Source organism: Zootoca vivipara, chromosome 6 (assembly GCF_963506605.1).
Source record: "Zootoca vivipara chromosome 6, rZooViv1.1, whole genome shotgun sequence".
In the NCBI taxonomy this organism is placed as follows: Eukaryota; Metazoa; Chordata; class Lepidosauria; order Squamata; family Lacertidae; genus Zootoca; species Zootoca vivipara.
This window is the reverse complement of record NC_083281.1, coordinates 5,372,224-5,394,829: the sequence shown is the minus strand read 5'-3', so window position 1 is coordinate 5,394,829 and position 22,606 is coordinate 5,372,224. Positions and strand designations below refer to the sequence as shown.

Below are 22,606 nucleotides of genomic sequence, written 5' to 3'. Positions count from 1 at the left end.
GGTGGCGCTGTGGGTTAAACCACTGAGCCTAGGGCTTGCTGATCAGAAGGTCAGCAGTTCGAATCCCTGTGACGGGGTGAGCTCCCGTTGCTCGGTCCCAGCTCCTGCCAACCTAGCAGTTCGAAAGCACGTCAAAATGCAAGTAGATGAATAGGTACCGCTACAGTGGGAAGGTAAACGGCGTTTCCATGTGCTGCTCTGGTTCCCCAGAAGCGGCTTTGTCATGTTGGCCACATGACCCGGAAGCTGTATGCCAGCTCCCTCGGCCAATAATGCGAGATGAGCGCGCAACCCCAGAGTCTGTCACAACTGGACCTAATGGTCAGGGGTCCCTTTACCTTTACTATACCCAGTAAAAAGGCTTCTGGTTATTTTTTAAAACAAAAGTTTTTTAAAAACATTTCATTTAACTTGTTATATATCATTTCCCAGAAAGCCTTTGCCTCTTGACAAGTCCACCACATAGGGTAAAAGATACCTTCCTTTCCTTTACATTTCCAACACTCGCTAGATCTTGTCCTATACATCTTAGCAAGTTTTGATGGTGTTAAACACCATCCACGCATGATTCCCATCACATTTTCTTTGAGTGCACTGAACTGACACAGACCACTCTCTCGCCTGCAGATTTTCTCCCTGGGCTACTGCCCCACGGGGGACTGGCTGGCGGTTGGCATGGAAAGCAGCCACGTCGAGATCCTTCACGTGACCAAGTCGGAGAAGTACCAGCTCCACCTTCACGAGAGCTGCGTCCTCTCCCTCAAGTTTGCCTCCTGTGGTAGGTGTGTGAGCCGTCTCCCTGCCCTAAGTTAGGGTGCCAGCTTAGCTTAAGCCCGCAGGTGTGGTGATCCAGGGTTACGGTGAGTCGGGAGACATTCCCTCCGATTTCCGCTACCGCGTCCCCATCTCCACCGTCCTGGACCCCCACTCAGTCAGCAGGAAAAAGGGAGCTTTTCTGCCGCCACTGGGAATTATAGCGCTGCGAGGAGTAAGCTACAATTCCCAGGATTCTTGGGGGGAGTGGGGCGCTTTGAACTTTCTTCAATCGTCCACAGGCGAGAGCCATTGCTGCACCCATTTTGGCCTCTGGATGTGCCCCCACCCCGAAGAAAATGTGGTGCCACAGACCATACAGTCATAGAAGCTTAAGTGTCAGAAGGTCTCCAAGGGTCATCTAGTCCAACCCCCTGCAATGCACGACTCTTGTCACCCATCCAGTTTGAAACCATAGCAGACCCTGCTTAGCTTTGCAAATGCGCCAGCAGTTTTATTGCTATAAAAAGACCCACTTGACAGTACTCTCTGCAGCAACGACACCGCCTTGGCCTGAAGATCTGCTCAGCCTAGTCCTGCAAAGCTTGCAGTTTTATTTTTCTTGAGGAGGAATGAGCTCTATGGGCAAGGATAGCAAAGTGGAGCCCCCCAGCCCCAGGAGCAGTCTACCTGCAAATCCCAGCCACTGGGGGACTAGCAGAAGAGTTCCGGGGTCGGTTTGTTGACCAACCGTTTCCTTTTCAAGAAAGTGGAGCTCCCCAGCCCAGGAGCAGTCTACCTGCAAATCCCAGCAGCAGAGTTCCGGGGTTAGCTTCCTTTTTAAGGGGAAGGAAGATCCCTTCTGGCCTGCAAACCCGGCGATGTCTCCCCCTTTCTCTCTCCCTACAGGAAAATGGTTTATCAGCACAGGGAAAGATAATCTCCTCAACGCCTGGCGGACACCTTACGGTGCAAGCATATTCCAGGTATGGTGGGGGCTGGAGCTATCCGTGGGGTTCGGGGGGGGGGCTGATTTCTATATTACCTTTATACCCCAACTCCCTTCTCTTGTTTTATCCTCATAACAAATCTGTGGGGTAGCTAGTGCAAGAGGCGGCCCCAAGTGAGCTTCATGGCTCAAGTGGGGATTTGAACCCAGGATCTCGCAGGTGGGACCCGTCTGGTCCAGCACCCTGTTTGCACAGAGGGTCCCTCTCAACCCTGCCAACCACACCCCTGAGTAGTTTGCTCACATGTAGAAGGGAGTTTTCCATGCTTTTTTTTTTTTTTAAAAAAAAATCTGAGTTGCTACAAGTTGCAATCCTTGGTTTGCCCTACGCAATGTCCAGGGCCGGATTTAGATTTGATGAGGCCCTAAGCTACTGGAGGTAATGGGGCCCTTTCTACGTCCAGCTGTCCTTTGTCAACAACAAATTGTCGCTGTTTTTTTGTGCTGAATATATCCTATATGGCAATTGATGGACCTAATAGGTATCTCAAGCCATTTGCACATGCAGAATGTAGGCACCCTATATATAGAAAGGAGCAAACCAGTGATACCTATTTTAGTGAGCAGGTGAGCAGACGGGGCCCATGACTTACATCAGGCATAGAAAAACTCGGCCCTCCAGGTGTTTTGGGACTAAAACTCCCATCATCCCTAGCTAGCAGGACCAGCGGTCAGGAGTGATGGGAATTGTAGTCCCTAAACATCTGTAGGGCCGAGTTTGCCGATGCCTGACTTACATCATAGGAGCCTACACAACACAAAACACTGTTGCTGTATGTAGGTTTTACTTTATTTGTTTTTTATCTTATATTTTGGAAAGGTACATCCAGGTGTTTTTCTTTCCCTTTAATTTTTTGGGGGCTCCCAAGAGAGGGGGCCCTAAGCTATAGCTTGTTTAGCGTATACGTAAATCCGTCATTGGTAATGTCTGTTTGTAGGAGGCACACGGCCGTCCTCCATTGGAAACGCAATGCTGGGTCAAAAACGGTCCAATCGAGGCAGGCCGCTCGTGTTTCCGAAATGCGAAATTAAGAATTCTCCATTTGTTTTCTTTCTGCAGTCCAAAGAGTCGTCTTCAGTGCTGAGCTGCGATATCTCGGCCAACGACAAATTCATTGTGACAGGATCGGGAGATAAGAAAGCCACCGTTTATGAACTGGTGTACTGAGAAGCAGGAGGAAGGAAGGAAGGAAGAGGGCTTGGTTGTCCTTGAAATTTTCTTCTTCTTCTTTTTTTGGACCCCACCTCCCTCCACGCATTGATGAAGGAACATGAACTTGACGGACGGAGACTCGGCCCCGGCCATCCCTCCAGGAAATCCTATCCAGCGATCTACCCTTTTGACGCTGCTTGCCACCTCATGAGGACTAGGAACCTCCCTTTTTAAATTAAAAGCAGCGGCGAACATTCTCAGGAAGCTGCCCTGGAATCGCAGTTTTGCTCACCCAGAGGTGTCTCCCTGCCACACACACCTCAACATGAACAATGGAGATTCTCCCCTTCCCCACACTCTTATCGGCAAGCAAGAGAGACCAGCCTCTGCCCTTCTCTACATCTCCTGCCAGCCCCTTCCGACCAAACACGGACGTTTAAAAGCACCGCCGACTTTTTGCTCTGGTGTGTGCTAAAGAAACCGGCCGTCTTAAATAGCCCAATTAAATGTGTTGGAAAACAGCGGCTAGATCTGTGTGTCCGCATGGGGTGGGTGGAGGGAGAAGCAATCACAGAACGGATATCAGAGTCAGGTGGGACCCCCAGAGCTCATCCAGATCAACCCCTTGCACGCTGCTAAATAAATCCCTGACCCGATCGGCCGTGGAAGCAGAAGCCGCCGTTCATTAACTGGAAGGACCAACTCAAAAGCCACAGAGAGGCGAGGAAGTTTTCCGGCCTAACGAAGGCTGCCTTCGTTAGGCCGGAAGGGGAGAGGTGGAAAAGGCACAGTGAGGGGTCTTGTTTGACCTGCGGTGCCCTTTTCCCCAAACCCCACCCAGTTCCTTCAAACTTCACCAGGGCTGCTGCGCCACGGTTCCCAGAATTCCCTGCGAGAAAGGATTGACTAACCCCTTCAAGTAGCGTAGCACCCTACACTTCCCAGGTCTCTTTTGGGTGGGGGGGGGGGGAGGGATGACTGTTCAAATTGAGAAAAACCACAGGTTAAAGGGCCTTCTCCCCCTCTCGGTAAAAACTTGCTGTAGGTAAGGAATGGGGAACAGGCATTGAGCAGCTCACCTGGGTCAGCCGGCCGTTACTCACTCTGCTGTCGAATTGCAGTGTGACGACGACATTACATTTTCATGTATATAGGCAGATAATGAGGTTTGGTCCCTCTCAAGTCTTTCCTTTTTTGAGTTTTTCTCCGCCATCCAATTTGTTTATTCGATGAGGACAATTAAGTATCAACGGAATTTTCTGGTTTTGTGCAAACCTGAGGGATATATATATATATATATATATATATATATATATATATATATATATATATCAGCTCCTCAACACCCCCCCCCCGGTCTTGCTAATAGACTGGAAACTAAACGGAAGGGACTCCCAAGAGTTATCTAGACCAACCCTGCTGCCATGCAGATTCTTGCCTGATATATCCGGTGCAGATTTTTTTAAAAAGTGGTTTGCTTTGTGCAGTTTTCTGGGTTTGGGGAAATCCGAGGGGTCAAAAGGGGTTGGGAGGGAGGGAAAACACATCCCTCCATTCTGCACTGGGCAGAGTTATGAGCCCAGCCAAAAAAAGAAGCGTTCAAGTGTTGGGGAAGCAGCAGGTCTACAAAGAAGCGACGCTTGATCCATGCGCCCAAAAAACACTGAATAATCGGCAACCCCATGTGGCGTGGTATGGAACCGCATTTCCCCCCAAATTTATCGGGTTGTCCCCATATTGTGTAAACCTGAATTTACAAGGCGAAGCATCAAGATTGAGAGTAACGCTATGTGAATTTACAGAAATTATACAGGAACGGAAATGGCTGCCTGCACACTGGGAACTCTGGCATGGGCAATCCCTCTGTCGACTGTCAGCAGGTCATTTGGAGTTTCAACCGGAAGCCTTTCCCTTCCCTATGTCGGAGATTTGAACCCGCGACCTTCCACATGCTCTCTGTCTCAGACCGCGAGAGCCAAGCCGAGCCTACAAGGGGCCTCGACTGCTGTAGATGACATCCACTTCGGCAATCTCACCCTGAAGGGGACTGCAGTAAAATCCATTCTCATTTCCACAGGGTGCTATAAGCAGGGGTGGGGGGAAAGCGGAGGGCCGGAGGGCCACAGATCACTCTTGTCTGGCCCTTGGGGACTGTCCCCCAGGCCACATGCCCCAGCTATGCTCCTTGAATGTCTTTGCCCGTCTGGAAGAGAACCTTGAGCCACAATATAAGGTCTCTTGCTTGCGTGGGAAGGTGGCATTCATTGACAGCGCAGAAAATTCTGGGATTAAAGGTAAGTCGCATCCCATCGTTCGGAAAACTGCCTTCAGACCTGCCCCTCTCCCTGGAAGCTCCATGAGGAAGGAAGGAAGGAGACAGAAAAGCAGAAAGAGAGAAAGATACACAGAGAAGAGGAGGGAAAGTAAGAAAGAGACGAAGACGGGCAGAGAGAAATCTCCCAAACAAAAGAAACGAGGCCAAGTAGTGCCACAAAACGACCCATCCCGTTTTTATTTTATTTTAAAGATTCTTTTAAAAAAAAGATCAAAACACACAAGAAACAGTTCCAAGGAGTTTAGATTTGAACACACAATTAAGGAGAGAGATTTTTTGGGGGGAGAGGCAACCCTACTCCCTCTTGACCCCACCAAAAAATAAAAATAAAAATTGGATCGGGGAGAATTAAAAGCAGCAGCAGAGTCCTTTTTTTCTGCAAATTCGCGTCTTTTCCCCCTTTCCCTTTTACAAACGCAGGCACACACAGAAACCCTCATCCGCAAAAGGAAGGTGCTTAGCAGGAGAGAGAAAGGGGGTCCAACTTTGCTCTCCGGGGCTAAGTTTGTTTTAAGTGTATTCTTTGGCTGGGGGAAAAAAACACCAGGGGGCTCATCGGCCCCTCTCTCTTTCGGCGAGGAGGCTGGTTTGTCCTCAATACATCACTTCATAGACGGACGCCTTCTTGTCCCCGGAACCAGTGACGATGAACTGGTCGTCGGTGGAAACATCACAGCTGAGGACCGAGGAAGACTCCTTGGACTGAAAGTGTTGTTTTTTTTATTAAAAAAAGGGGGGGGGGAGAGAAAGGATGAATGTTGAAAGGAGGCCAGGTTTGGTTTTCACGAGAGCAGGAGGTCACCGTTCTCGCCCCGAACCTGAGAGCGGCTCAGGAAACAAAACCTTAAAAGTAAAATCCTCCAACAGATGCTAGAAAAGTCGTAATGAACCCAAAGATCATCCATCCCAACCCCCTGCAATGCAGGAATCTCGGCTAAAGCATCCATCGAACCTCTGCTTAGAAGCCTCCAAGGAAGGACAGTGTCCCCCCACCTCCCGAGGGAGTCCGTTTTCCCCGTGCTGAAAATTTATTCCTAATATTGAGTTGGAATTGTCACTGAAAGCAGTGGGTTCGAGTCCTACGCTCCAAAGCAGGAGATAACAAGTTTTCTCCATCCCTCCACATGGCAGCCCTGGAGATATTTGAAGGCGGTTCTCATTATCTCCTCTTTCCCAGGCTAAACATACCCAGCTCCTTCAACCGTTCCACATCAGGCTCGGTCTCTGGAACCTTGACCGTACTCTAGAAAAAGCAACAACTCTCTAATTGTGAACACGGGTGGTACGTGTTGGCATGTCCCCAATACAAAATCTGCCGGGGGCAGGGCGGGGGGGACAGCAGTAAAGGCCAGACAACTTATTTGATCGGAGAAAGGGATATGGGTTAGGGAAGCTAGACAAAACTACCACCAATTCTTAAATGAATTGTTGGCCCACAGCCGCTCTGCATAGGTCCCCTCTCTCACCCACCAGCGGCCTGATCCTGCCTCTCACTTACCTGGAATATGCTGGCCCCGTAGGGTGTTCGCCAAGCGTTCAACAAGTTGTCCTTCCCCGTGCTTACGAACCATTTCCCTGTAAGGGGGGGGGGAGAGAAAACAGCAAGCTGTTTGCCGCCTCTCAATAATCCCATCTGACTCAAGAGAGACACACCTTCCCCACAAACAGCCCAGGAAGGAGCGGGTTTTTGCCAGCAGAAATGTTCATTCCTTTTATTTCTGATGCTCAGGCAAGGCGTGCCAATGTCTTTTTTTAAAAACAAAGAAACCCAAATACTGTACCGCCCACCAATAAGGAGGGGACAACAAAGAAAAGGGGGGAAGGAAAAGAGGCAGAGCCAAACTTGAGTGTGCTGAAAGGACAGGCTGACTGATGGGGACAAGAAATGGAAAACTGGTGGCGGCCGTGGAATGGAGTGTCCTGCAAGAGGACAATCCAAACTGCGACATTTTGCACCCTGCGTTCTCCTGTGAGTTGGGAGGTTGTTGCCTCTGGCTTGCCTGGAAGGAGAGCTGTGTGGCATAGAAACAGTCTCCACTGACCTTTCTCGCAAGGAAACAGAACCCTGAGTTAAGTGTTCAGGCTTTGTGGTGGTGTGCAACACTGGTGTTAGAAGTGGGTGTTAGAAGTGGGATTCGAGATCCCTGGAACGGCAAGCAAGGATGCTCAGCAACGCTCCTGGAACAATCCAAAGATGCCAGCTAATGGGGCACACTGGAATGGGCCTTATCCTGCAGAAGCACCCATCGGTCTGCCTACTGTTTATTATTGTTGTTGTTTATTACTTATACCCCGCCCATCTGGCTGGGTTTTCCCCGCCACTCTGGGCGGCTTCCAACAAATAACAAAATACCAGTACATTAAAATATCACAGATTAAAAACTTCCCTAAACAGGGCTGCCTTTAGGTGTTTTCTAAATGTCAGGTAGTTGTTCATCTCCTTGACCTCCAATGGGAGGGCGTTCCACAGGGCGGGCGCCACTACCAAGAAGGCCCTCTGCCTGGTTCCCTGTAGCTTTGCTTCTGGCAGTGAGGGAACCGCCAGAAGGCCCTCAGCACTGGATCTCAGTGTCCGGGCTGAACAATGGGGGTGGAGACGGGGGTGGAGACGCTCCTTCAGGTATATAGGACCGAGGCCGTTTAGGGCTTTACCTCTGGTGTGGCCAACCGGGTTGGAGAAGGGTCGTCCTCCCCCGATTTAAAGGTTGCACTTGGCAATTTGAGCTGTTCAGAGTACAAAAAACGATGTCTCTTGCGTAGTTTTATTCCGTGTACCGCACTAAGTTCCTATGATGAAGGGCAGTATATAAATCAACAATAATAATTTTAGGAGAAAGCCCAGGCTTACCGCAGGAGGCGAACTTGAGGGAGAGGACGCAGCTCTCGTGGAGATGGAGCTGGTACTTCTCCGGCTTCGAGACGTGAAGGATCTCGACGTGGCTGCTTTCCATACCGACTGCCAACCACTCCCCTGTGGGGCAGTAACCCAGGGAAAATATCTGGAAGGGAAAAGGGGGGTGGGGACAGGGGAGGCTGAGCCATTAGGGCGAACGGAGCAGTGCAAAACCCATTTCCAGCCTGACTTCTCACTTCAACCTGTCACGAAGTGGCTTTGTCTGCCATTGGCTATAGCGCCACCTACTGGTCAGCTCCCTGCCTCCCGCCCAATCAGGGCTTCAATGAGCACCAGCCATCACTGATGGGGACAGAGGGAAGAGATCTGAAACAGGGCATGGGCCAGAGTTGGGGCCGAGCGGTGGCCACAGTCCCGTGGGTTCCGCAAGCCTCTGCATTAATTTCAGCACCCAACAAGTTTCTAGTCCTCATTCTAGTTGCAACATGGATGGAGGCGAGAACCGAAAATGGAAAGTGGGCCCGAAGGGGGGGTGGGGTGCTGGGCGGATGGTGTAATTATTCCGGTTGTCTGGGATGCAGCGGTTTCTCTCACACGTGCACCCAAGTTTCTAGTCCTTGTTATTATTGACTGGGAACAACCTGCTGAAATCTCCGAGAAACCAGAGTGGATGGAAAGAAGATTCCAGGAGTTTGGGGGTGGGAGTGGGAGTGTAGCACCCCTCTCTGCTCCTCACATTTCTGAATTTTTTTAAGCTAAAGAAAATACTGCAGAAAATCTCCAGGGGGATTTAGCACCTCCCCGTGCCAAAAAGTATTTGGTTTTTTTTTTTGGGGGGGGAGGAATTTATATTTTTTTAAAATGATGTGATATGTATAAAGTTATGCCCAGTGCCAGTAGAAGAGAGAAAGCTTTTTCTCGCTTGTTCATAAATCTAGAAATTGGTAAAACAGTCAGGGAAGTCCTTGATCACACAAAGACTTGTTGACGTATACAGCTCACAGCCACAAGAAAGCGATAGATGCTAACACAGAGGTCTTTTTCAAGAGGGTTGTGGGAGGCTGTGTCTATCATTGGCAACTGTTAATGGCTGCCCAGAGGCCACACCCACTTCAACCAGGTGAGTCTCCTCCCCCTTCTGCCCACTCCTTTGCCCCCCCCCCATGCCTGTGAGGTGAAGTCGTGCTGTTGTAGCTGCCGTCCTTCCCGGAGGTCCCAGCACCGCACGGTGTTGTCCAGGCCTCCTGTCCAAAGCTTGGTGCCGTCGTTTGAGATGTCGATGCAACTGGCGCCGTCCGTGTGGCCCTGGAACTGCCTGGAAAGGAAGGGGGTAAAAGGAGAAGTGATTCACCCAATATTCCAGGAATGACAGGTTAGACACGTTGGAATAAGCGAGCCGCTGGGTCTCGCACAGCGCTGGTGCTTTGAAGCCCCAATAGACAGCTGAACTTCGGGCCTTCAAAGCACCATGTGCTATTTTCTGAAAGCACTCAGAACCCCTGACTGGCAAATTAAGTAGTTATTACTTAATGAGGGTGAAAGAGGAGAGCGCGAAATATGGTCTGAAGCTCAACATCAAAAGACTAAGATCATGGCCACTGGTCCCATCACCTCCTGGCAAATAGAAGGGGAAGAAATGGAGGCAGTTTCTCTACACCAGAAGGAGACAGACTGCCAGCAGGCAACGCTCACCTAACAAGAGTCTGGTTCTGAAGGTCCCAGACCACAATGTTGCCATCGCTGCAGCAGGAAAAGCAGACCTTGGCATCGGGGCTGATGGCCAGGGCATAGCAGGCCGGGGCAGAGGACGTCAGCTCCGCCTTGATCCGGGGAGTTGGAGCCGCCAGGTCCCAGATGGAGAGGGTGCTGGCCTCCCCACCCACAATCAGACTCCTGCTGTCAGGGAGAAGCTTGCACGACCGGATGTAGTTGTCTCGGTTCTGTAGCAAGGGAGGAAAAGGCTTAAGCAAGCGGCCGGCACCGTTTGGAATGGCAAAAACGGTCAGCGCTAACCCTTGAAGATCGCTAATACAGTCGTACCTCGGAAGTCGAATGGAATCCGTTCCAGAAATCCGTTTCGGACTTCCAAAACGTTCGGAAACCAAAGTGCGGCTTCCGATTGGCCGCTGGAAGCTCCTGCGGCCAATCGGAAGCCCCGTCGGACGTTCCAAAGAATGTTCGCAAACCGAAACAGTCACCTCCGGGTTTGCGGCGTTCGGGAGCCAAAACGTTTGACTTGCAAGGCGTTCAGCATCCAAGGTAGAGGGAATGGCGATATTCCCAGTTTCTTTCATAAGGCAGTAAGCGATAGAAATAGCACACACCGCACAGAACAATCCCACAAGTCTGAATAGGCAAAAGGTTTATTAAATCATGCTTGGAAAATAAAATTGCAGGTGGAGTCATCCTGCTCAGGGCTGGAGCCTGCCAGCCACAACCATTCCATGTCTGCTCCCCCCCCCCCCGGCCATCTGACCCCATTCCAGATACTTCCCATTCCAGCCTTTAAGCAGCTTAAAGTTAACTCCAGGTTACATTATAAAATTCTTAATGGAGTGATTCTGCTGAGGGCTCCAGCCTGCCAGCCACATCCTTTGTCAGAGACTCCATTCCGTGTCCTCTTTCCCCCACCCGACCCCAAACAGAAAGTGAAAATTCTAGGCCCATCCCTCATTAACTGATTAATTTTTAGCGGGTTGCCCCTTCGGGTTTCCCCCCCCCCTCTTGCACATGGAAAGTGAGAAATGATTGGCGCTCACGCCCGAAGATAGGTGCTAGAAGGAAGGACGATATACTCATTTCTTTTAAAAGACAGGAAGCAATAAAATTGGGAGCCGCAGTACGAAACCATCTTGCAAGGACCATGAGAGCACCCAAGTCCTGGGAGACTCTAGGGATGCACCTGGGAAACCGAGTCACGCAAACCAACGCGCGCACCCCCGTCCTCGTACGTACCAGGCAATCCAGCTGTGCCACGGGGGTCTTGGCACCCGGCTGGGCCACGTCCCACACCTTCACGCAGCCTTTGCCCCCCGTGTAGACGTGCTGCGTGGAATTGCTGATGGTGACGGCGCAGACCACCTCCCCGTGCGTCAGCGTGTGGAGCTGGCGGGCGTGGCGAGGGATGCCCGAGCCGATGAGGGCGTCGGGCGGGAAGGGCACCGGTTGCATCTGCCCGTCGGAGCTGACGTGGAAGGAGTACGCTCTGCAGGGGAAGAGGAGAGCAAGCTTTGTGGAAATGGAACGGCCCCCTGTAGGGTGAGGCCCCCCCCCCCCGAGAGCCAAGGAAGCTGCCGTGAACTGCCATCCCCCTATAATCTTTTCCGGGATTGAACTAAATAACTGCAAGACTTTAAGAAAAGCTCCTTGGAGGTCTGCACCAAACAAGGGAGACCTTGCAAAACGCTGTTGCGGTGTGGGCCTCTCCTGCCCTGCCAGCCAAGCACTTTTCCCATAAACTCCGTTCAAGTCCTCTCTGCCACCCCCCCCCCAAAAAACCAAACACAGAACTGTCCACACAAGTGGAACCTGTGTGCTCTTCTCAAGGACTCTCCATGTCATTGTTCATGAGACGTTTGGGAACCCCTCACCTCCATCACTCAGCGGTGATGGGAGCTGCAATCTGAAAATCATCAGACTAGAAGAGAAGAACGTTCGGGTTTGCCCATCGGCCAAGAAAGTCACAGGGCGACCTTAAGCCGGTCCCTCTCCCGCTCTCCCTAACCTACTTCGGGAGCTGTTGTGAACCACCATTTATTTAAGGCTAAACAGTTTGCATTTTGAAGCCAGCAGCCCCCAATGATCTTCCGAAGAAAGCAGGGGAACGAAAAAGCAGATGGAAATTCTCAACCTATTATTGTCGCTGTCTGTTAGCTTCAGAGGCTCAGACACGGGAACGCAAAAGGGGGAGATTTTTAGACACTGTTTATTGTTGTTCCTTTGCTTTCGAGGCTCAGCCTGCTCCATTCCAGCCCCGATGAAGCACCCTCTCCCCATAGGGGCACAGGCCGGCCTGTTACTTACGGTTTGCCACCCGGAACAGTTTGCATTTTGAAGCCAGCAGCCCCCAATGATCTTCCGAAGAAGGTGAGGTTTTTAGACATGGTTTATTGCCATCATTGCTTCACTTTCGAGACTCAGCCCTGGGACACCACCCTCCTCAATTCCCAAATTTGGCCCTTGCTGCGCACACAGACCCCCCCCCACGCCATCACTTACGGCTTTGCTGAAGGTACACCTGCCTGCATCCCTGCTGACAATCCCGGGACCCGCAGGTGAGAGTGAGGGTCGTAGGCAACCTGGTCAGACCAGAGGAGAGGATTTGCTTTGGTTAATAGGCAGCAACGTGAGTTTCACAGAGCCAGCTGGCACTGAATCACTCCGTTCAAAGTGGGAGCTAACTCTTCATTAGCAAAAACGCAGACTTGGCAGAGTGTCATGCCTAATGAGCGGAGCAGCTAATCTCTGGCACGTCTTTCTCCATGGAAATCAGTCAGCAGGGCTGGAAACACCCATCTCCCCACAGTCCCCTCCTTTCCAGGGTTTTTGCCAAGCAATCAGAGACTGCGCCTGCGTGCAGCCAACCTCTCCTCTGCTCTTTTCATGCCTCTTCTGGTTCTGGGAGACCAGCAGGGAAGGGAGCTTGTCGCAGCGACAGTTAAAACAACTATTTGAAAGATCTAGATAATAATTTGAATCAACAACCCAGCAGGGCAGGATTCCTGCGTTGCAGGCGGTTGGGCTAGATGATGATGATGATAATTATTATTATTTATTATTTGTACCCCACCCATCTGGCTGGCTTCCAACAAAGATTTCAAATACATTAAAATGTCACACATTAAAAACTTCCCTAAATAGGGCTGCCTTCAGATATTTTCTAAATGTCAGGTAGTTGTTTATCTCCTTGACCTCCGATGGGAGGGCGTTCCACAGGGAGGGTGCCACTACTGAGAAGGCCCATTGCCTGGTTCCCTATAGCTTTGCTTCTGGCAGTGAGGGAACTGCCAGAAGGCCCTCAGCACTGGACCTAGGTGGGGTCCCTTCCAACTCTACAATTCTATGATAAGCTACAAAAACAGATTGAAACGCAGGCCAATATTCTACATATCTGGTTTGGGCCTGAACACGCGAAAAAATGTTTTCAGCTGGTGTCGAAATAAGCAGGGAGTTTCAAAGTGCTGCCATGCCAAAAGGTCAGTTTCTTACAAATGCAGGATAACGAAAAATGCATCTTCCCAGGGAGAAATGGCTATTTGCCACTTCTCAAGAAGTCATCCCTTATGATGCTACTTCAATCCACCCTCAATTTCACAACCATGAAGACTAGACGCTTTTCAGTTTTAGGTGAAAGGTTTTAATTCAGTGGCAGAATGCTAGTCTTCAACTGGTCCCGGGTGCAATTCCCTGGCATCTCCAGGTTCGGCTAAGCCTGGCACCTGAAAACTTGGAGAGCTGCTGCCAGCCAGTGTATGCAGCACTGGTCTAGATGGGCTTCAACTCGGGTATGACTTTTCAGCTCGGGTATGACTTAGCTTTCGTTCAGAATCATGAGGACTGGAACCTTGCATTTAGCTTTGAGGAAGCGCTGTGGCTCATTGGCAGTCTTGGCTCAACCCGCAGCATCTACAGGCTGGGCTGAGCACGTCCCCCCTGCTCGAAATGCTGGAGAGATGCTGCCAGCCAGTGTAGGCAGCACTGAGCTAGATGGAGCAAGGATCTGGCTCAGCATAGGGCAGCCCCCTCTCGTTCCCCTAAGCCGCAATGGCCAAAACACTCACCAGAGGGGAGCGCCCGTAGCTAGCCGCCCCATTGAGCTGGGGGGTTACCAGGTGCAGCCCCGCGTAGGCCCCTGCGCTCGCCATGTCGCCGTTGACAGACGCGTGTGCCACGTTGAAGGCGGCTTGGTAAGAGCTCTGGACGGTGAGTGGATTTCGCAGGCTCAGGGCTGCGAAAGTGGAAGAAAAGGATCAAGGAATAGATCAGGCATCCCCAAACCTCGACCCTCCAGGTGTTTTGGACTACAATTCCCATCTTCCCTGATCACTGGTCCTGTTAGCTAGGGATCATGGGAGCTGTAGGTCAAAACATCTGGAGAGCCGCAGTTTGGGGATGCCTGGAATAGATAGACAGACAGACAGACAGACAGACAGATGGATAGACAGACAGATCCAGCAGCTACGATATGTGACTCTGTTGCTCAATTTGACCCTTTTCACGCTTTCCAAACACTCAGCTCCATGAAAATTCACTTATCCAAACACGAAGCATTAGTACCACAGCCTTGCTATATACATGGCAGATTCCGATATCCAAACGGGACATTTCTTTAAACTTATTTGCTTGCCTTTTGCTGATCGGCTGAGGAATGGAGGGAGGGAGTGTAAACAGATAAATCAGAGGAAATTTCCTCAGGGGGTGTTCTTGGGGGGTCATGTGTGTGTGTGTGTGTGTGTGTCTCAACATTCCATGGTCAGGAACGGATTAGAATTTTCCCCATAGGGATCAATGGAAATCGTCGACTCATGATTCAAACTACAAGAAAGAAGATTCCACCTAAACATTAGGAAGAACTTCCTGACAGTAAGAGCTGTTCGGCAGTGGAATTTGCTGCCAAGGAGTGTGGTGGAGTCTCCTGCTTTGGAGGTCTTTAAGCGGAGGCTTGACAGGCACATGTCAAGAATGCTTTGATGGTGTTTTCTGCTCGGCAGGGGGTTGGACTGGATGGCCCTTGTGGTCTCTTCCAACTCTATGATTCTATGATGCGAACGCTCATGCAATGAACAATTTCCAGGGAACACATTGCATTCGGATACCAGGACATGGTTTCTGCAACCAATTGTGGTGTTTTACGTATTGCAACCTTGCTGTTAGTTTTGTCGATGGTAGCTTAGTAAGGATTTGTGGCAATTGTTAGGAGTGAATTGTCTGTTCAGTTAGTATTTGCTGGTATCTTGAGAGTTGATTTCACAGCGCCTTCTTATATTCTAATGGATTATTAGGATATAATAATAAGCACTCCATTAAACACATCCACAGCGAGGTTTAATTGGGCGAGTGCTTCACACAGCAGTTTAGCAAGCTGTTCTTGTGGAGATCTTTTGCTGCTCTGTGAAGCACACAGCGGCTTTGCAAACTTCACAGTGCCTCTGCCTCCGTTAAAAAGTTCGCCTGGGCTCCCTGCCCTGCTTGCTTTCTCTCTCTCTTTCCTGCCTGCTGCTCGTCACACTGGAGTTGGGGTGGCCCCCTACTGGTCGGCCGCAGGAACTGCAGCATGATGACAGCCTTACATCCTTATGTCTATAGGAAGAAAAAGCCAAAAGGACTCGAAGGCCAGTTTGACAGCAGTTCACATACCTCCCCACTCTTCCCTGCCCAAATCACAGACCCGCTTCCGACCCCCCCCCAATTACCGAGAGATTCCACCGTCTGCTTTGCGACCCCTGGACGGAGCTGCGGCGTGCTGCTGCTTGAGGATCCCGGCGCCGTCCCTTCGCCTTGGGAAGTCGGGGTGCTGGACTTCAAACCGGGTGTGCCCGCTTTCTCTACCTGGAAGGTATTACTGCTTTAATTTCATTTATTTTCACCTCTGCCCCATCCCTTTCTCAGAGAAGCTCGGGGAGAGCGGACAAAGTCCTTCCCACTCTTAAAAGAAGAAAAAATCATGACGACAACTGAGGTCTAGCTCGGTGTGTGTGTATGTATGTTCTAGTGGTTGTCTCTCTGCGAGATGTGAGGTGGCAGGGCCTTCTCGGTAGTGGCACCCTCCCATCAGATGTCAAGGAAATAAACAATGGTGCAGGCTTTTAGAAGACATCTGAAGGCAGCCTTGTACAGGGAAGTTTTTAAGGTTTGATGCTTTACTGTGGCTTCATAATTTGATGGAAGCAAATTTATCATATTATAAATATAATGTAATAATTAGCTGGAGGCACCAAACATGATGAGATTCAAACATCTGAAGATCCGTCTGTTCCGACCAGCTCTGCTGGATTCTTACGGTGCTTTCAAAGTTCAAGGTGTCACTATAAGAGTGTAAAGCCCTTCGCAACTCGGGACCACTTTACCTGCGAGGTTATTTTCCTACTCTAAGCAGCATATAAACGTACGAAATCTTTCAAGCAAAACAAAAGCCCAAGCGTTCGTGGAAACAGTACGAGAATGGGCTGCTCTGTGCCTCAATTGTCGGGGCTCACCCTCCCCCAAAATGATCCCTGGATCCCCTGAACGCAGGAAGGACATAGATCCCCCGAAATTACACACGTACCGTGACCACCTCCTTGGTGATCCGGGGTGGGGAGGAGCTGCAAGATGCGGGGCTCAGCTGTATAGCGTCCTTCCTCTGCAGGGAGATTTTATCGACCCCGTTTTCCCGGGAGGAGAAGGAGTTGACGCTGTGGGGGGAGGAGGGATCCTGGTATGGGGAAAACAGAAACAGACACACAAGAGAGAGAGAGAGAGAGAGAGAGAGAGAGAGAGAGAGAGAGAGAGAGAGAGAGAGAGAGAGATGTATCAGAGGTTCTTTCCAACTCCATAATTCCTGCTCAGAGAATAGCTATCCACATTCTGCAGCCCTCAAACAAAGTTCTCAGCAGCCAATATCGGTGCATCGAACGAGCAAAACGGACTTCGGCTTGTGAAGCAGGGCTAACCCGGCTTCTGGTTTCGGCCTGCGGCTCCCACTCCCCAAAATTTGCTCCAGAGGATCAGGGTTCCTCCAAGAAGACATGGAGGCCGGGGGACACGGGGATGCTGTAGGGTGGAAGAGAACCCGTTTGGTTATCACAATTCCTGCCCCATCCTTCCTTCAAGGCTGAGTAAGCAGTTCCCCGCTCCTTCCCAGTTTAATCCTCACACAACCCTGCAAGGGAGGCAATGCTGAAAAGCAAAAGGTCCACGCTTTTGGGGCACCCACTACTTAGGCTGGTGGGAGAACTTCGGGGCAGAGAAGGGGGCAAATTTTGCACATGGACCTCAGGTTCCTTGTTGTCTTCCAGCTCATCACTCCACCAAGAAGCAGTGCCATTCTGGGTTTTGGGGTGTGTGGCGGGGTGTGTGTATGTGTGTAGAGAACGGCACCCTGCCTTTTATCGAAAGGGCATTCGAAAAAAGTTTTTGCATGTTTGATTCCTTGTTTATTTGCAGGTGCTTTACTTCACGATTTCCCCCTTGCTCCACAACAATTTTTTTGGACGCTTCTCGATCATCAGTATCTGAACTGCGATTTTTAATATATATATTTTGGCCTTAGATAATTGGCTATCGGGCAAGCTTTTCTTCAAGGGTGCAGAAGCGTGCCTGAACACAGGAAACGCCCGCGAAGATCATAGCTTACTGTCATTTAAGTAACTTGGAAATATCGATACGTGCAATTATTTGATGAAGATATATGAGGTCCAGCTCTGAGGACCTTCTGGCGGTTCCCTCACTGTGAGATGTGAAGTTACAGGGAACCAGGCAGAGGGCCTTCTCAGTGGTGGCGCCCGCCCTGTGGAATGCCCTCCCATCAGATGTCAAGGAAATAAACAACTATCTGACGTTTAGAAGACACCTGAAGGCAGCCCTGTTTAGGGAAGTTTTTAATGACTGATGTTTTAATGTACAGTATTTTTAATCTTTTGTTGGAAGCTGCCCAGAGTGGCTGGGGAAACCCAGTCAGATGGGCGTGGTATAAAGAATATATTTATTATTATTATTATTATTATTATTATTATTATTGGAAAGCCTCATGGTGTGTGATTTCATTTCCAGAGTTACGAAAGCCATCATTGAAGCTGCGAGCCCGGAAAGGGACAGCTTAAAGCGATAGAAAGAACACTTTTAAAGTAGCTTGAACTTCATTTAAAGCATTCGAAAACATGTAGCTCACAACGAGACAAGATAGAAATCATGATGTATTATTGTTAAGAGGCAACTCCGCTTGTGAAGAAGGTTCAAAACAAGTTACAAACCTGGGGAACTTGCCGCAGAAGCAGCTGCAAATAAACAAGGAATCGAACAAGCAAAGACTTAATCTTTTTTAATGCAGTTTTTTGGGCATGTGTTCTGCAGCGAATAGTGCATTTACCTCTTTTTTGTATAATTGCTTTTATGGAAAGGGGGCAAAATGGGGGTTGGGCTGGAAGGAAGGAAACAGTTGCTGTCTCGATAAAGAGCTGCTGTGCCGTTATATCTGCCATTTCCTAAAAAGACGAAATGAGACAGAAGCGGACCCCCTCCATCCCAGGGCAGTCCCCACCCATCCAGCCTGGGTGCTGACGGCGCCAAGTTTGCAGGTTCGATCCCCTGCGAATTCCTGCATTGCGAGGGGTTGGACTAGATGCCTCTCGGGGTCCCCCTCAACTCCACAATTCTATCTCTGCTGCCCTTTTTCTTATCTCTCTCGCACCCTAGCCCAGAGTTTGCCCACAAGAAGCTCTATACGCACGCAAAGCTCGTCAACCACCAAATTTTCTTCGCTCTTGTCTCCGTCGCTGCCCTGTAATGCAAAGGGGGAAATGAAGGCTGTGGGAGGCTCCCCCCAAAACCAGCTCTGTGAATTCGTTACACTAAATAGTTTCAATAAATGTGCGATTACAGTGGTACCTTAGTTCTCAAACGCCTTGGTTCCCAAACGCCGAAAACCTGGAAGTGTTCCAGTTTCCTAACGTTTTTCGGGAGCCGATCGTCCGATGCGGCTGTCGGCTATTGTTTCCGGGGCGCCTGCACCAATCAGAAGCTGCGCCTTGGATTTCGAACATTTCAGAAGTCAAATGGACTTCTGGAAAGGATTAAGTTTGGCGCTTTTGTTTTTGCTATTTATTTTTTGTTTTGCGTTTTTGCGGCTTTTTCAGTGTTTTCGTGGCTGTGTGGAACCCAGTTCAGCTACTGATAGATAGATAGACTGTGTGTCTGCGGAAATGGATAAAAGCCCCCCCCCCCACTCCAAACAATGACTATCATCATTGCAGGTAAGAAAAAAAATAATCATTTTAATTTTTATCATCTACAATACTGTCTTATTTATTTTATAGTACAGTACATTGATTACTGCTTTCATTTTAGGGATCAATGGTCTTGTTAAGATAGTAAAAATCATGTTAAATTGCTGTTTTAGGGCTTGTTTTTAGAAGTCTGGAAGGATTAATCCGTTTTGCATTGCTTTCCATGGGAAAGCACGCCTTGGTTTTGGAACGCTTTGGTTTTGGAACGGATTAAGTTTGAGAACCAAGGTACCGCTGTAATTGTCACTGTTATGCAATTCATGCCTTCCTGAGAGCATGTTGTGCAAACCGCTATTCTGAACAAGGCTTTTTGTAGGTTAGGGGGCAAGGGGGAACCAAGGGGGCAGGGTGTCCCCCCAAAAAAAGTTCAGGAACCACTGGGCTAGAAGACCCCGTCACCCACCTGGTTCCCATATAGAGGCTTTGTAAAACTACAATCCAGCTCCGGTCCTCAGCAAGGTCAAAACATTTGGCCTAAAAGCACCCTGCCAAATTTGAAAAACTGTTTTTCCTCAACTCCAGATGCGTAGAAGCAGGGCGGGGGTTCCTCAGTACCAGGGGGGGGGGTCACTGCACATGCCCAGAAGCACCCGTTTAATGTAAACAGTGTTTTTTTTAATTATCACTATTCTTCTTTCCTCGTAGAAATTTAAATCCATGCATGAGACCAAGCTGCCCCTGATCGGGGAGCCCCTTCCGTCTTCCTCTAGGCAGGCAACTTATTGTTTTAGATTATTATGTAACGGCACAAAGGGTCAGTAACAGCGTCTAGCTGTTAACCAGAAGGTTGGTGGTTCGAGCCCATGCAAGTTGTGGGCGGGACTTCCCTTCAAACTCGACAGCTCCATGATTCTATTAACATGGGTTCCCCAGCTCCCTCCCCCTTTTATCCTCACAACAAGATTGAGCTGAGACAGAGTAACCGGCCCAACGTCGCACCCAGTGAACTTCGTGGCTGGGTGGGGATTTGAACCCAGGGCCTCGTCAAACACTCTTAATGGTTATGCCACACTAGCATATTTGGTGCCATGGTATGCCATTCCGCCCCGCCCCCCAGGAGCACACTGTGGTGTGTGCCTAGTTTTCCATTCCCCAAGCCCCCAAACCCAGCCCGGCGTACGTAGTCTGTGGCATATTCCTTCTCCTCCGTTTTCCTCTTTTTGCTGCTGTTCAAATACTCCGAAATGGCTCGCATTCGTTCCCCGTTGGACAGCGCTAAGGAACTCTGGGGAAGGAGGGAAGAGAAGCAGGCGTCTGTTTTAGTATTTCAGTTGTCGCACCTGCCCCCCCCCCCCCGTGAAAAGCCCCCGCATCAGACGTCAAGGAAATAAACGTCTATCCGGGTGTTTTAATACTTTGGTGGAATCTACGTATGTATAAAAAAACCGCTGTGAAAATACTTTGAAAAAAACGTTTGAAAAATATATATTGCATTTCCCATTAGCTCGTCACCGCCATCTACTGTCACATTCGTATAATGCTCTTAAAACTTTGCATTTACAGCTGTATAGCCGAGTGCCCCTGTTGAAAGCTGCGCAGAGTGGCTGGGGCAACCCAGTCAGAGGCGCGGCACATAAAAAACAAAAGCATTACTATTATTATTTCTTTTTATGTTTTATACCAGACTTTTAGAAGACACCTGAAGGTTCAGTTCTTGCTGTCATTTCCAGGCGACACTGGGAATGTATTCTGGTATGAAAAGCCAGAATTAAGATTGCCGGAAGAAATATCAACAACCTCAGATATGCTGATGACACAACCTTGATGGCAGAAAGTGAGGAGGAATTAAAGAACCTTTTAATGAGGGTGAAAGAGGAGAGCGCAAAATATGGTCTGAAGCTCAACATCAAAAAAACTAAGATCATGGCCACTGGTCCCATCACCTCCTAGCAAATAGAAGGGGAAGAAATGGAGGCAGTGAGAGATTTTCCTTTCTTGGGTTCCATGATCACTGCAGATGGTGACAGCAGTCACGAAATTAAAAGATGCCTGCTTCTTGGGAGAAAAGCAATGACAGGCCTAGACAGCATCTTAAAAAGCAGAGACATCACCTTGCCTACAAAGGTCCGTATAGTTAAAGCTATGGTTTTCCCAGTAGTGATGTATGGAAGTGAGAGCTGGACCATAAAGAAGGCTGATTGCCAAAGAATTGATGCTTTTGAATTATGGTGCTGGAGGAGACTCTTGAGAGTCCCATAGACTGCAAGAAGATCAAACCTCTCCATTCTGAAGGAAGCCAGCCCTGAGTGCTCACTGGAAGGACAGATCCTGAAGCTGAGGCTCCAATACTTGGGCCACCTCATGAGAAGAGAAGACTCCCTGGAAAAGACCCTGATGTTGGGAAAGATGGAGGGCACTAGGAGAAGGGGATGACAGAGGACGAGATGGTTGGACAGTGTTCTCGAAGCTACGAACATGAGTTTGACCAAACAGCGGGAGGCAGTGGAAGACAGGAGTGCCTGGCGTGCTCTGGTCCATGGGGTCACCAAGAGTCGGACACAACTACCGTGTTTCTCATATTATAAGACATGTCTTATATTTATTTTTTCCTCAAAAAAACACACTATGGCTTATTTTCAAGGGATGTCTTATTTTTTTCCTCCTCCTCCTGCCGCGTCCGGCATTGCTGCTGCGCCTATCACTATGTCTTATTTTCGGGGTATGGCTTATATTCCTTGAATGCTTAAAAATCCTGCTATGGCTTATTTTATGGGCATGTCTTAAAATATGAGAAACAGGGTAAATGACTAAACAACAACAACAAGGGAAGCTGTGACCATCCCAGATGTAGTTAGACCAGCGTTTCTCAACCGCTGTTCCGCTGGCTGGTGTGCCGCGACGTGCGGCGATGAGAAGGGCGATTTGCATTGTCACGTGCCTGGCGGCCGCCAATAAACAACACTGACCCGCCGGAAAGCAATATTTCTCCTCCTCTTTCCCAAAGCTCAGTGCAAACGAGCCTGGCGGCCGCCAATACACAACCCTAACCCGCCGGAAAGCAATATTTGGCAAGTGTTTCTTACAGTCATAATTATAATATAGGGCGGCACAGAGTTAAATTTTTTAACCTTTTTAATGGTGGTGTGCCTCGTGATTTTTTTCACGGAACAAGTGTGCCGTGGCCCAAAAAAGGTTGAGAAACACTGAGTTAGACTCCAGATCCCATGAGTCTCAGCCAGCGAGCTCAGTGGTGAGAGATGATGGGAGCTGTAGTATATCAGCTTCTGGAGAGCAGCAGGTTACACACGCCCCCCTCCCCAAATTTCACAATGTATATAAAACAGGCGGAACAATTATAAGAACAGACAAACATTAAAAGCTGAAAAACGAAACTATGAAGAAGGCACGTAGAATGTGTACCGTGGCACTTGGGTTAAAATAACAAAGCCCAAGTTAGGGCGATCAACAGTATTAGATTATAGCTCCAGATTTGCCAGAGGTGGCGAGGGTTGCTTGAAGCAACTAGCATTTGAAAGCGTCGCTGCCTCCAGCCATGGACGCAGAGCAAAGCTTTCGTTCA

The 22,606-nt window shown here is 49.4% G+C and overlaps 2 protein-coding genes across 6 annotated transcripts in view; one reads left to right on the top strand and one right to left on the bottom strand.

Moving 5' to 3' along the window:
• LOC118086461 (transducin-like enhancer protein 2) overlaps window positions 1-3,436 on the top strand; it is a 47,323-nt gene extending 43,887 nt beyond the window's left edge. For 3 of the 4 annotated variants that reach the window (XM_035118086.2, XM_035118087.2, XM_035118085.2), the window contains exons 18-20: window positions 628-778; window positions 1,663-1,739; window positions 2,823-3,436. In XM_035118086.2, the coding sequence (XP_034973977.2) occupies window positions 628-778; window positions 1,663-1,739; window positions 2,823-2,930 (336 nt within the window). In that variant the 3' untranslated portion in view covers window positions 2,931-3,436. Of the gene's footprint in view, window positions 1-627; window positions 783-1,662; window positions 1,740-2,822 lie in introns of all 4 variants that reach the window. The other variant, XM_035118088.2, reaches the window with a different exon arrangement.
• A 1,974-nt stretch (window positions 3,437-5,410) lies between these two features.
• LOC118087457 (transducin-like enhancer protein 1) overlaps window positions 5,411-22,606 on the bottom strand; it is a 50,521-nt gene continuing 33,325 nt past the window's right edge. For both annotated transcript variants that reach the window (XM_035120112.2, XM_035120111.2), the window contains exons 10-21: window positions 20,207-20,311; window positions 18,531-18,581; window positions 16,371-16,517; window positions 15,517-15,652; window positions 13,885-14,051; window positions 12,323-12,402; window positions 11,060-11,309; window positions 9,797-10,044; window positions 9,272-9,419; window positions 8,099-8,249; window positions 6,749-6,825; window positions 5,411-5,952 (exon numbers count right to left, since the gene is read on the bottom strand). In XM_035120112.2, the coding sequence (XP_034976003.2) occupies window positions 5,845-5,952; window positions 6,749-6,825; window positions 8,099-8,249; window positions 9,272-9,419; window positions 9,797-10,044; window positions 11,060-11,309; window positions 12,323-12,402; window positions 13,885-14,051; window positions 15,517-15,652; window positions 16,371-16,517; window positions 18,531-18,581; window positions 20,207-20,311 (1,668 nt within the window). In that variant the 3' untranslated portion in view covers window positions 5,411-5,844. The remainder of the gene's footprint in view (window positions 5,953-6,748; window positions 6,826-8,098; window positions 8,250-9,271; window positions 9,420-9,796; window positions 10,045-11,059; window positions 11,310-12,322; window positions 12,403-13,884; window positions 14,052-15,516; window positions 15,653-16,370; window positions 16,518-18,530; window positions 18,582-20,206; window positions 20,312-22,606) is intronic.